General features: G+C 56.9%; 7 protein-coding genes across 7 annotated transcripts; 3 read left to right on the top strand and 4 right to left on the bottom strand.

The window, feature by feature from the left end:
* Positions 1–28: 28 nt before the first annotated feature.
* BO94DRAFT_532804 (uncharacterized protein) lies at positions 29–1,894 on the bottom strand. Its single transcript, XM_025611197.1, has 2 exons — positions 1,420–1,894; positions 29–1,240 (listed from the first exon to the last, which is right to left on the bottom strand). Exons 1-2 carry the CDS (start codon positions 1,430–1,432, stop codon positions 144–146), a joined length of 1,110 nt encoding a protein of 369 aa, XP_025469740.1. The 5' UTR covers positions 1,433–1,894; the 3' UTR covers positions 29–143.
* A 144-nt stretch (positions 1,895–2,038) lies between these two features.
* BO94DRAFT_554572 (putative flavin-containing amine oxidase) lies at positions 2,039–3,880 on the bottom strand (the record flags this gene model as incomplete). The annotated part of the gene is made up of 3 exons (XM_025613727.1): positions 2,039–2,071; positions 2,101–3,099; positions 3,146–3,880. 3 exons carry the CDS (start codon positions 3,878–3,880, stop codon positions 2,039–2,041), a joined length of 1,767 nt encoding a protein of 588 aa, XP_025469739.1.
* A 337-nt stretch (positions 3,881–4,217) lies between these two features.
* On the top strand, positions 4,218–5,734 carry BO94DRAFT_511875 (alpha-hydroxy acid oxidase; the record flags this gene model as incomplete). The annotated part of the gene is made up of 8 exons (XM_025609784.1): positions 4,218–4,311; positions 4,370–4,403; positions 4,458–4,795; positions 4,871–5,035; positions 5,096–5,170; positions 5,222–5,475; positions 5,523–5,599; positions 5,659–5,734. The coding sequence occupies 8 exons, from the start codon at positions 4,218–4,220 to the stop codon at positions 5,732–5,734; spliced, it is 1,113 nt and encodes a 370-aa protein (XP_025469738.1).
* Positions 5,735–5,850: 116 nt separating this feature from the next.
* Positions 5,851–7,473, bottom strand: BO94DRAFT_615604 (glycogen branching enzyme GbeA; the record flags this gene model as incomplete). The annotated part of the gene is made up of 2 exons (XM_025616761.1): positions 5,851–7,310; positions 7,368–7,473. The coding sequence occupies 2 exons, from the start codon at positions 7,471–7,473 to the stop codon at positions 5,851–5,853; spliced, it is 1,566 nt and encodes a 521-aa protein (XP_025469737.1).
* Positions 7,474–8,047: 574 nt separating this feature from the next.
* Positions 8,048–9,025, top strand: BO94DRAFT_460507 (class II aldolase/adducin domain-containing protein; the record flags this gene model as incomplete). Its single annotated transcript, XM_025607883.1, has 3 exons — positions 8,048–8,322; positions 8,372–8,903; positions 8,951–9,025. The coding sequence occupies 3 exons, from the start codon at positions 8,048–8,050 to the stop codon at positions 9,023–9,025; spliced, it is 882 nt and encodes a 293-aa protein (XP_025469736.1).
* BO94DRAFT_357784 (Zn(II)2Cys6 transcription factor) lies at positions 8,740–11,532 on the bottom strand. Its single transcript, XM_025607147.1, has 2 exons — positions 10,139–11,532; positions 8,740–10,092 (listed from the first exon to the last, which is right to left on the bottom strand). The coding sequence occupies exons 1-2, from the start codon at positions 11,273–11,275 to the stop codon at positions 9,109–9,111; spliced, it is 2,121 nt and encodes a 706-aa protein (XP_025469735.1). The 5' UTR covers positions 11,276–11,532; the 3' UTR covers positions 8,740–9,108.
* A 97-nt stretch (positions 11,533–11,629) lies between these two features.
* Positions 11,630–12,719, top strand: BO94DRAFT_460872 (ketopantoate reductase family protein; the record flags this gene model as incomplete). The annotated part of the gene is made up of 2 exons (XM_025607901.1): positions 11,630–11,822; positions 11,878–12,719. The coding sequence occupies 2 exons, from the start codon at positions 11,630–11,632 to the stop codon at positions 12,717–12,719; spliced, it is 1,035 nt and encodes a 344-aa protein (XP_025469734.1).
* Between the last annotated feature and the right edge of the window lie 99 nt (positions 12,720–12,818).

The following is a 12,818-nucleotide window of genomic DNA, read 5'->3' as shown; positions in this document are numbered from 1 at the left end:
TTAGGGTTGAGGGGTATACGCCTGCTAAAGGGTTTGCGGGTGCGGGGGTGGTTGGGTAGGTGATGATGTGTATATATGTGTGTATGCTAGCTGGCTAGCTGTTCGCTGTGTAAGATTGAATATGCTGAATTGAAGAAAGGAGATCAAATCCAGTTGATCTCACCACACTCGCCCAGACTCTCCGCCATGGCATCAATCCGCTCCGTCATCCACCCGGCCGACAGCCCTACCCCGGGGCGTGCCTGACCCAGAGCCAACACCTTGGAGGTGCGACATTCGCTCGCCGTCTCGTTATAGGCGTATTGCAAACACAGAGCTTCCCGGGAACACACGCCCCGACAAGCCGCGAAGCTAGACACGGGCACGGCCTCCCCTTCGACGAGATTATCCCAGTCTGTCCTGATATCCCGCAACTCCGGCCGCATGAGGTCCAGGAATACATCCCTGTAAAGCAGGGGACCCTTATTCTTTCCCTTCTCCTTCCTCTCCCTCTCCATCGTATGTAGCTGCTTAATCCCCCCCTCATCCAAATGATGAAACGACACCGCCGGATAACACCACGGCCTCCTCTCATACCCAAGGGAAAAATAATCCATCTCCCCAGGAGGCGCAATCTGCATCATCGGCCACGCCCACGTCAATTCAATCCCCACATCCTCCAACAAGATCCCTAACATACAATCGCCCGCCCAATGTTCCCCCACGGCGCGTTCCCACCCATCGCTGCTTCGTTTGCGATGTTCCACGGCCCTCACGACAGCAGGTTTGGATAGGATGAACCCCGACCCGCCGTGCGCGAATATCGCATCCACGATCTGCATCTGGTTTCCCAGGTACACCGCTTCCCGTGGATCGAACCGTTTCAACCAAACGAGGAGATTATCCCACAGGATGTAAGTGTCTGCTTCCATGAAGACGTACCATTTCGCGTCGGGTTTAAGGAGGAGCGCTTCGTCCAGCAGGGGGAGGAATTTCCATTTGTCGAGTTTCCAGCCCGGGTTGTTGGGTTTGCCGATCGGGGTGTTGATGTCGGGGTTTAGGTCTGCGGGGGTGAGGGCGGAGGGTCCGGAGGCGCGGACTCGGCGGTAGAGGTCGAAGTCGGGGTTTGTGGCGATGAGGGAGGGCGAGAGGGAGGAGAGGACGTCGTGGGTGGAGATTGTGGGGGAGAGAGGCTCGATGTAGTCGGAGAAGAGGGCGTGGTTGGGGATGCAGCGTAGGGTGGTGGTTAGGTGGATGGGGACTTTATCGCGGGATTCGGTGACGCCGGTTTTGAGGATCACGAGGATGTCGGAGAGGTCGGGGTGGGAGGGACAATCGTCGGGGATGGGTTGGAGGGGGGCGAGGGGGGTGTGCGGTGGTGGTGGTAGAGGGTGTACAGGAGGGAGAGGGCGAGGAGGGAGGCGAGTAGCGAGAGGCGACGGGGGCGCGGCATGAGGGATTGGTGTGGAGGATGGAATTGGTAGTCAAGGAGGCATGGAGAGGTGGGTTATTGCCATTGGTGTGGTGGTGATGATGATGATGGTGGTGGTGGTGGTTAGGAGACGCGGAGATGGATCGGGGAGAGGATGGAGGATGGAGATGGATGCGATCAGCGCTCGCTCGGAGACGCGTTTATCCGGGGCTGCTCGCCTTCAGGGTCGTCGGCAGGCTGAGCCACGCGGGTTTTCGGTCGACCAGATCGTTTGCCGTCCTCGATGTGTTCCTTGCGGACGCGAAGTCCTGGTGAGGGTTGTATCCCCGCGCCCTGGGCTTCTGGATGAGCTGCTGGCAGGTCCGGGTCGGCACGCGCAGCTTAGTGGAAATCTCCTGGGTGGGCACGCCGATGGCCCAGAGCGTTAGGATCTGGACCCGCACCTCGGGGGTGATGATAGCCAGACACCAGCATGGCTGGTTGCCAGAGAGATTAATCAGGGTTCAACCAGAAGAGGTTGGAGAGGACACGTCACGCTTGCTGAGGGCACGTGCCCTCACAACAACCCGTCACGCGGAATGTAAAAGGAAGAGAATTTATTATGGCATAACGGCATCGAGATAGGTATTACAGATTGCTTCGCGTCAGCCACTTGACAGCCTCCAATGCCCCCGCCGACCACTGCGCACCGCCCCCTCCATGTACCCCTTCCACTCCTCGGCTGTTTCGGTGCCCACGAAATGCACGTCGCGGAAAGGTTCCCGCAGCGCATCGCCCGCCGCGCTCAACACGCCTGGAGGCAGGGCCGGACACGGGCATCCCCAGCCCGACAGTTCCTCCTTCGACCACTCGTGGCCCATGGCCTCGATGAATTCGCGTGCCGGGAGATCCGCCTCGCCATAGATCTCGCCCAGTTGGCGTAGCAACGCCTGCTCACGCTCGCGCTGACTCTCCAACTCCGACCACTTGCGTCCAACATCACCCGCCAAAAACGCCGTGAGCACCCATTTGCCATCGGCCGGACTGCTCGTGTCGCGATAGATGGACGCCGGGCCGCAGAACGACTGCGTCAGGCCACAGTACCCGCGAGTCACCCACCACGCGGACCGGAATGACAACATCACCTTGGTATAGTATCCGTAGCGGAACGAGTCCACCAGGAGCTGCTTTTTGGGAGGCAGCGGCGGGTCGAAGCGGATGGTCTTCAACACTGGTGTCGGTGCCGAGCAGATCACCTTGTGCGCCTTGATCAGCCGTCCCTTGGACTCCACGAGGGTCACTCCGCGCTCCTTCTGTGTGATGGCTGTGACCCGCTCCCCGAACCGGATCGTGCCCTCTGGCAGCGCCGCGGCCAGCGTCTTCGCGAAGATCTGTGTCCCTTGGCGCACTCGCAGGTACTGTGCGCCGTGTTTGCGGTCCGACCGCATCTGGAGCAGTCCGCCGCCGGACTTGCAGTAGTTGAGGAAGTAGAGGGCTGACACATCCTGTGGCTCCTGGCCGAGCATGGCGCGGGTCCAGACGGACGCGTTGGCGATGGCTGCGGGACTGGCATTGCGCGAATGCAGATAGGCCAGGAAGGAGAGCGAGTCGAGGCTGGCGTCGCGGGGTCGGCTGCAGTCGACGGCCTGGCAGTCGGCCTCGGCGGTGTCGCGGATGGCTTCCATCTCGGATTGCATTTGGGCGGTGATCTAGTGATGTTAGTAGAGTAGCGCATCATTGACGATGGAGACGTACGCGAGGAGTCTGTCCGTAGGGAAAGACCGTGATAGCCCCGTCCTCCCGCTGCAGCAGACAGTTGCCTGTAGTGTTCTGCTCGATCAGATCCGCGCCAGCTCGTCGTGCCAGCTCGGCCATCATGCTCTGGTTGCTGTCGTTGATCCAAGCGGCGCCCAGATCGATCACGCCCTCGCCACTGGGCAGCGGACACGACCACGTCTTTCCGCCCACGCGGTCGCGGCCCTCGAGGACAAGGCACGAGTGACCGGTCTGGAGGACCGTTTCGGCAGCCATGAGGCCGGACAGTCCGGCGCCGATGACGAGCACGTCCACTTCTTCAGTGGGAGAGGCGATGGACAACGATGACGGTATAGATTCAGGCACTGCGACCGTGGCTTCAATCTCAAACAGCCAGCCGGGGACGGCCAGCGAAGGAACAGGAACGAGGGTCATGGCGGGCCGATGGCCAGCCAACCAGGTCTGCAGAGGCCGGGTGTGTAGGCGGTTGTTAGGGTCGTAGTTGACGATGTAGTAGGTCAATTTGACGACATCCCGAACAGTAGCACCAACGGCAGCCATCACACGATGCAGATTCACCAGAGCCAGATGAATCTGCGAGTTGTAATCGGCCGGGGCAGTGCCCTCGATGGTGCCCGGCTGGCCCGACACATGAAGGAGTCGGGACGACGTCGAGAGGACGCCGGGGGCATAGTAGGCCGAGGTAGGCAGGACTTGGTGAACAGATGGTGCCATGGTGAGTGATTGAGCAACCTGGTCTCCTGCCTGTGTGCAGTTGATGCAGTAAATATAAGAAACCAGCGGTGACGCTGCAGCAAAACCGCTATCTTATCGCAGGAAAGCCGACAACCTTCCTGTTTGGCACGGGCCGGGATCACTTGCCTGTCTTTGCCCTAACTGCAGCTACCCTCCACTATCTTATCGCTATCCATCTACAAGTCTGCCATGCTGGATACGCGGAACTGCCTTCTCACCTGGGGGGCAGACACAAGCCCTTCCGCGGAATTATATATAGGAGTCCCTTCCGAACAAGCCTATCACCATCCCCATCTTTCCCCTCATCACAATCACAATGGCCAACCGTCCACAAGATTACGACGCTAAGGTGCTCACCATCGCCGATCTGGCCTTGGAGGCCCAGAAACGCCTTCCCCCGGTTGTCCGCGGTGAGCATCCCCACCCCATCACCATCATGTTCCTCAATCTAACATGTGCAAAAAATAGATTACTTCAACGAAGGCGCCGGCGAACTCATCACGTACGTTCTCTAACCCACACACCCCCCACCAAAAAATTACTGACATCTGCACAGCCTCAAAGACAACGAATCCGCCTATAACCGCTACAAACTCATCCCCCGAGTGCTCCGCGACGTCGACACCCTCGACACCAGCACCACGATCTTCGGGCAAAAGATCCGATTCCCCTTCGGCTTCGCCCCCGCCGCAGCGCACAAACTCGCCCATGCCGATGGCGAAAGCGCGACCTCCCGCGCCGCCGGGAAAAACAACATCCCGATGTGTTTGTCCTCGTGGGCGACGACGGGCATCGAGGAGGTGATTTCCAACGGAAGTGGGAATCCGTATGCCATGCAGGTGTCGTTTTTTAGAGACGTGGAGATTACGAGGAGGATTATTAAGAAGGCTGAGGGTTAGCCCCCCCCCCCGGCATATTTCTGGTGGTGGGATGGATTTGGTTTGGGGATGGGGCTAATGATGGATACAGAGGCGGGATATAAAGCGCTTTTCGTGAGCGTGGACCTGCCAGTGCTAGGAAACCGGTTGAATGAGTCGAGGAATAATTTCAATTTTCCGAGTGATATGCGGTTTCCAGTTCTGGCGGATGGGATTGAGGAGTTGGGGTTGAAGTCGACGTATGAGAGGGGTTATGGTGCGTTCTCCCCCTCTTTCCTTGGATGATTTGGGGTTGTTGAATCTGATAAATGAACAGATCCGACAATCCGCTGGGATAAGACGATTGCCTGGCTGAGACAAAACACGAAGTTGGAGATTTGGCTCAAGGGGGGTGAGTATCCTCTCCTCTCCACTCTATAATAGAACTAAGCTGACAGTATAGTCTACTCCCCCGACGACGTCCAGCTCGCCATCGACCACAAAGTCGACGGAATCATCATTTCCAACCACGGCGGTCGTCAACTCGACGGTGTCCCTGCTACGCTGGACGCCCTGCGTATTTGTGCCCCCGTGGCTAGAGGCAAAATCCCTCTTGCAATTGACGGGGGTATCCGGCGCGGTGCGGACGTATTCAAGGCTCTTGCCCTGGGAGCGTCGATGTGCTTTGTCGGTCGGATCCCCATTTGGGGATTGGCTGTATGTTTCTTCCAATGTGGTGGTGTGGGTTGAGCTGACTGGCGTAGTATAACGGTGAGAAGGGCGTTGATCTGGCGATTAAGATCATCTATGATGAGTTTTGTCGCACGATGAAGTTGACTGGGTAAGTCCCCTCCATCGCCCTTATGTGGAGGTAGGTGATGAGTGACTAATGTGTTGCAGATGTCGGACCATTGCGGATATCACGCCGAGTCATTTGGGGATATTGGAGACGAATGGGCTGTTGGCTAAGCTGTGATAGATGAATATAGAATGAAGGAAATGTATATAGACACGATTAGAAATCCGACCAATTATTTATGACAAACGAACAAGGAAAGCTATATTTGACAGTAGCTCTAGCACGGGAGGAAATCAATCCCACAGTCGTCTCCAAAAACCCTTCTTCTCATCTATCTCCTCCTCGCTTAACGCCTCCACTTCATCCAACCCAGACACCAAATCCACCTGCTCAGGCGGAATCGCCCATCCATCGCGCCACCTCACAATCCGATGGGCCGCATATACCACCACAAAGACAAACAAACCGACATACGAGGTCAAGAACCCAGAGATGCTCCACTGGCCATGGAAGAACACCTCGAAGCCATTGCACAGCAACAGAATCGGACACACAGCGGTGGCGATGATGCCCATCCATGGTTGCAGCGACGAGCGGTACGGCAGGTTCTTACCATCCAGACCCTGGGCCTTGCAGGCAGCACGGAACCGCAGGAAAATAACACCGCAGCAAGTCCAGGAGGTAAACCCGGCCGTGTTGGTGACATTAACGAACCAGCTGAAGGCGGTGCTGGCGCCGGCACCGCAGTCCATGTAGGCGAGGAGAGCGAAGAGGGAGCTAACCAGGACGGCGTAGTAGGGGACGCCGTGGCGGTTGCAGCGGGTGAAGATGGCGGGGGCACTGCCGGCTTTGGCTAGGGAGTAGAGGGTGCGGCAGGACATGTAGAGGTAGGAGTTGGCGGAGGACCAGGCGGAGGTGATGATGACGGCGTTGACGACGCTGTCGAGGCCGTGGATGCCGGCGCGTTTGATGGCAATGACCCAAGGGGAGGCGGCGACGCCGGATCCAGTGGTCAGGCCGGAGGCGTTGCTGGGACATATGACGCCGATGGCGAGGACGCCGAGGATGTAGAAGATGATGAGCCGGTAGAAGTATTGCTTCGCGGCGCGGGGGAGGTTCTTGCGAGGGTTGCGCATCTCGCCGGCGGCGAGGACGAGGAGTTCAGGGGCGAAGTTGAAGGAGAAGACGGAGTAGCACAGGGTGTATAGAAAGGCGCAGAAGCGGCCGGTGTTGCCGGAGACGAGGTACGTGTTGAAGGCGCCGGGATGCTTCCAGTAATGGAACCCCAGACGGACGTGATCGGGGCCGCCGCCCCAGAAGAGGATGAAGGATAGGATGAGGAGGCCGATGATGAGGAACACTTTAAGGGAAGCGAACCAGAACTCAGTCTCGCCGTAGACTTTGACAGGAAAGAAGTTGAGGCCAACCACGACAATCAACATGATGGTGATCCAGACGGCGAGAGGGACGCTGTTGGGCCAGTAGTCGATGACCAAAGCGGCGGCGGTGATTTCGTAGGCGACGAGGATGCCAAAGCTGTACCAATAAAGGAGGCCCATGGCAAAGCCCAGGCTAGGGGAGACGAAGCGGGTGCCGTACGCAGCCATGGAGCAGCCACTGAAGGGAAGGTAGGTGTTCATCTCGTTGGTGGCGGTGATGATGGCATAGACGATGATGCAGATGGCAATGTAGGCGAGGAGGATGTTGGCTGGGCCAGCCAGAGCAAGCACTTCACCCACTCCCACGAAGAGACCTGTCCCGATGGTGCCGCCGATGGCCATCATCTGGGCGTGGCGGGACTTGATGCCACGCTGGGTGTGGATGGCATCGTTGGGGAGGATCTGGCCTTCCGCATAGGAGGGAGTGCGGTCGAGAGTGTCGACCACTTTGTCGGTGGTATCTGGGGATTTGGTCATGGCTGCTGCTACGACAGAATTGCAGACGTGGAGGAATAGTTCGGGGCTAGGTCCAGAGGGTCTAGGGTTTGATCCATGCGGGCAATATATGTAGTGGGAATCCGGGGCTGCCGTCGAGAGTTCGCCTCCGCAGATCCAGATACCAGATAAAGAGGAGAGATACGAGACCGGCTGTCGTGGTGGCTGATACGTCGGCATTGGCGAGACACGCCGGCGTCTGCAGCAGAGCGGAGCAGCAGCAGCCTGTCTCTATCTCGTCTGGCTGGTGGCTGCAGCTGACTAGCCCTGATCCCGCGTATCAGCCAGATCCACTGGCCGACTAGCCCGAAGGTTATCAGCTGGCCAGATAGGAAAGTCTTTCCTGCTACGATGTTGTGGCCTGCCTAATCTTGTCTCCGGCCTGCCCTGACTCGACTTGCCCAAAGGAATCGGGAAACTGTTTACGGATGGCTGAATCCCATGGAATAGACTTTTATAAACGCGGCTGAATGAGACCTGTCTGTTCATTTACCCCTCACCGCAATCTGTCGTGTAACCCCTGTCTCTGCACGCTTTGTCTTTCAGACACAGCACCATGTCTTCAGCAACCGCCACTTTGGTGACCCAGGAGGAGGCTTCGAGGCAATCCGAGTCCAACACCCAAGGGAAGTCGGCTATTCAAGCCATCTCTCAGGGCCTCACCTTACCCGGTGTCCCGTCCTTTACATCCATCGACAAGAAGCGAAGATGGATGCTCGAGCACATGGCGGGGGCCTTCAGAGTCTTTGCTCGCAAGGGGTTCTCCGAAGGGATGAGTGGCCACATCTCCTTGCGTGACCCGGAGCACCCGGACTGCTTCTGGACCAATCCGTACGTCTTTCTGGCCTGCACATGTCTCCCATTGCTGACCATTTTATAGACTCGGTCTTCATTTCGGCCTGGTCAAGGTGTCTGACCTTATCCTTCTCAACCATGCTGGTGAACCGGTAGGTGGCAATCGGTCGCGCCCGGCCAATGCTGCCGGATTCCAGATCCACGGCGTCCTACACAAGATGTATCCTCGGGTGAATGCGGCGTGTCATGCGCACTCTAAGCATGGGAAAGCATGGTCGACGTTCGCCAAGCCACTGGACATGATCAATCAGGACGTCACCATGTTTTATGGCGACGCACAGGCAGTCTATCCAGAGTTCGGGGGAGTGGTGCTGGAGACGGAGGAGAGCCTGCGCCTGGGCAGGCACTTAGGAGACAAGGGCAAGCTGTTGATATTACGCAACCACGGTCTCCTCACGGTCGGAGAGACGGTCGATGAGGCGGCATATCTCTTCACCCTAGCCGAGCGGAGCTGCGAGATTCAACTTCAGGTGGATGCGGCTGCTGCTCAGGGTATGGAGAAGAAGCTCATTGAGCCGGAAGCGGCTGAGTTCACATTCAAGATGACCAGCGACCCCGTGAGTGCATCCAGCTCGAAGTGGCTGGCTGATGCTGACATCAACAGGAAGCGTTATATTGTGAGTTTCAGCCGGATTATGAAATGGAGTTGGAACAGTCCAACGGGAGGTTTCTACAGTGAGAGCCATTCTGGTAGCCGGATAATGATTGTACGATGCACTGGGTATAATGACAATGACAGGATTATTTTTTCTCATGATGTCGTTAGATGTAGAATAGACTCAGGTTGCTCTCCCGCATGATCTGCGGCCAACTGGTGCTGGCACTGCTGTTCAGAGGGTGTCGTTGCCGCTCCCAAACCTGCCTGGCCGTTCGCAGGGCCAGCTTGAAGGTTCCCAGCCCGCTTCGTCGCGCGGACGTTTCGAACCAGGTCGCAAACCAGTCTTGGAGGGTGGGCTCCAAGGCCTCGCAAGCGGCAATGAACGCCGCCCAGGCAAAGGGTGCAGCCACGCGAGTCCCTGGGACATCGTCTCTGTCCACCTGAGCAAGGGCGTCTCGGACTTGCCACGCTTTGTCTTGTAGGATCATCGGGTCTACATCGTACACCCGCCGGTAGAAGAAAATCAGAAGGGCTTTATGGAGTGCAGAGAGCATCAGGCGGATGAGCGTAGCGTTTGCCTGGCCAACGATACTATCAGCATCCTCATCCGATATGGGTGGGGGCCGCCAGGTAGAGATGCACCGCTCCAGGCTCCGTGCCCGCGCAGCAAACTGCTTAAAGTCTAGCGCACCGGTGTAGGTGCCTGAATCGGAGAGGTCTCGTTCGTTTCCCAGTCGGGTTACTTGGGATAGTAGGAACAACAACGACTCGGGCATGCCAAAAATCTGTGGATACATGGTCGAGTCCCAGCGACCCGGGATCTCCAGGTGCAAGTCATTCTCTCCCTGATGTTGCTCCTTCAGCTCGCTCATCCGTTGGTCCAGTCGACCTTCCCATTGTCGCAGCCGGAACGAGCGGGTTGATGCCACGGAACGTACAGTCTCGGGAGATGCAGGGTCGATTTCCGCCTCTACATGGGGCACGGGCAGAACTGAGGTGCTCTCCTGGAAAATACGGAGATAAACATAGCAATGGTGCAGCAAACGGACTTTTCGCGATTTCCTTGTCTTAGGCAGACCACGAAATTGGATCCAGTTCTCGCAGTCCAGCAGACATCGCCGCACCCGCTCCGGGCTTCCCTGGTAGGCCTAGAAGCATCAGATACCATGCCGGTGAGGTTGGGGATTGACTTACTGAAACTGTGTTCATACACAGCAGTGCGATGAGAACGTCCTTATATTTGGTCTTCTTGACGCTCGATGACGCATCGTGCAGCGCTCGCTTGAGGTAACTCTGGGCTTCGACGGCGAAAGTCTCGGCTTGTCTCTGCCAGTATTCATTTGAGCTGCGGGTGGCTGTGGATAGTCGTTGATTGAAGGCGCTGGTTGCGAGGATGGCATAAAATATTGACATTCGCGTGTTATTGGCCAACTCTCCCATGGCTAACAGAGCGAGGGTCTCCATTGCTGGAGGTACATATAGCATACCCCAGGGGCTCTTCTCCAATTGAATTGGCGAAAAGAGCTGGGTCACATTGTTCTTGTATGCAGCCAGTAGTAAGGGGGCATCTGGTGGCGCCAGGTTGGTCACAGACGGAGCATACCGGATCTCGGGAGAAGATAATAATGACGCCTGCAAGGGGACTGATGATGATCCCATAAGAAAGCCTCCTGTCAGCGATTGTGGGGAAATCTCGTCCCGTTCAGGGAATGGTAGGGTTGTGGCGAAGAAGTCCTGTGCCTCAAAGTCTCCAGAGGCATCTACATTTACATGCCCAAACAGACACTCCATGAGGGGATCATTGCTGAACGCATCATCTAACGCCATGTCCAATCCGATATTGGGTGAACTGTCTTGCACTTGTGGCGGCTCGTCGACGGGGTCCGTCGGGATCTCAGCCAGGTCAATCTCCGGCTGGACGATGCGAAAGGCACCAAAGGGACCCAGGTGGGTAGTAAAGTTGGTGCTAGTTTCCTCTTCCTGCTTTTCGCAGTGATCCTCCATTCGAGTCAGGATGGTATGAACATCATCAGGATCCAAACTGGCGGCCAACTGCTCACTCATCCGTTGGCGCATGTCCTCGGTAAACAGGGGACGGCGGCATCGTGACCCTTGGCTATCGCTGGCATCGAACAACAGCCGGATCTCATACCTCTCGCAAACAAGCCCGGCACGTTCACACACCAGACATGATGGACGGGTCTCATCACATTTTGCATGGCGCCTACGACAGGTTTCGCATCCTCCTAGAGATCGAGACCGGGCCGGGGCGTCTACCGGCTTGACGGTGCGCGGCGCCGTGGTGGTCGTGAGAACAGACACTGATGTCATTGAATGTCGATAAGCCGCGATATGAAAGGAGATAATCTGGTAGTGGGATCTGAATGGGGAGGGGAAGGGTCAGGCACGAGGAAGGTTGGATTGGGGCTGGGGAAAGCGAGGGCGGGATGGCCTGCCTTTTTGGCGAGGCAGGCAAGCGGGGTTTATCGGCGCGGATTGATAGCCTTCCCCGATAAGCCCCGATAGCGGCAGCTCTGTGAATAATGCGGCCAACTAAGTAGGGCAACGAGTCACTCTTCTATCCACGGGTTATCGTCCAACATTTATATCACCGCCATTAATGCCCCATAGCAGCTCGATCCCTCAACCCTCTTGTTCCCTCTACTCCCCACCACCACCACCATGATGCAGGACAAAGCAAACATTCTCTTGATCGGCTGTGGTGGCATCGGCACCATCAGTGCGTTGAACCTCGAAACAGGAGGCAAAGCTGCTGTCACGGCGGTTCTGCGCTCGAATTACGAGCATGTCAAAGCCCACGGCTTCTCCATCAAGTCTGTAGATCATGGACAGGTGGAAGGCTTCCGTCCATCAACTCGTATGCTGCATCCCCGACATGAAGGGTAGAATCCCACTGACAGATATTTCGCTAGTCCGCAACACAATTCCAGATGTTGAGAAGGAGAACCTTCCCCCATACAAGTACATCATCGTCACCACCAAGAACTATCCAGATGTGCCACCGACAGTGGCAGAAATTATCCGGCCTGCCGTCACCCCGGGGTTTACGCGTATCGCTCTGGTCCAGAATGGCCTCAACATCGAGAAGCCCCTCATTGCCGCCTTCCCTACAAACATCGTCCTGTCCGGCGTCAGCTTCTGTGGCTCCCATGAGGTGGCCACGGGAAAGATTGTCCACGAAGATGATGACGAGCTATATGTAGGAGCTTTCCGCAATCCAAGCCTGAACCCCGAAGAAGAGGATGAGGCCGCGAAAGAGTTTTGTGAGATCTACGGAGCCGGCGGCAAATGCAAGCCCGAGTTCAACCCCAACGTCGGGTTCAGCCGCTGGCGCAAGCTGCTGTACAATGCCTGCTTGAACTCGATCTGTGCCATCACGGATCTGGACACCGGTCGCATCCAGCTGGCTGACGGAGCACTGGACAATCTGGTGCGACCGGCCATGGAGGAGATCCGGGCAGGAGCCAAGGCATGCGGACACGATCTACCCCCCGAGCTGGTGGACTTTATGATCACAATGGACCCCATCACGATGTACAATCCACCCAGCATGCAGGTGGATGTGCGCAAGGGGCGGTTCTGCGAGTATGAGAATATTGTTGGCGAGGCATTAAAGGAAGGCAAGGCTCGGGGGGTTCCGATGCCCACCCTGACGGTGTTATATGGTATCCTGAAGGCCATCCAGTGGCGGACCAAGGAGAGGAAGGGGCTGGTGGATATCCCAGCGCCCGAGGACCACACTGTAAAGAAGTAATGAATAATGAATGAATGCATCCGATTTTAATGAGTAGTCCAGTCAAGCGTCCAATGTTGTCCTGTAGCAGGCAGTCGAACTCCATCAGTGATATACAGG

The sequence above is a fragment of the Aspergillus sclerotioniger genome, assembly GCF_003184525.1.
Source record: "Aspergillus sclerotioniger CBS 115572 chromosome Unknown BO94scaffold_7, whole genome shotgun sequence".
NCBI lineage: Eukaryota > Fungi > Ascomycota > Eurotiomycetes > Eurotiales > Aspergillaceae > Aspergillus > Aspergillus sclerotioniger.
The sequence above is the reverse complement of the archived record's forward strand: the minus strand, read 5'-3'. Positions and strand labels throughout refer to the sequence as shown.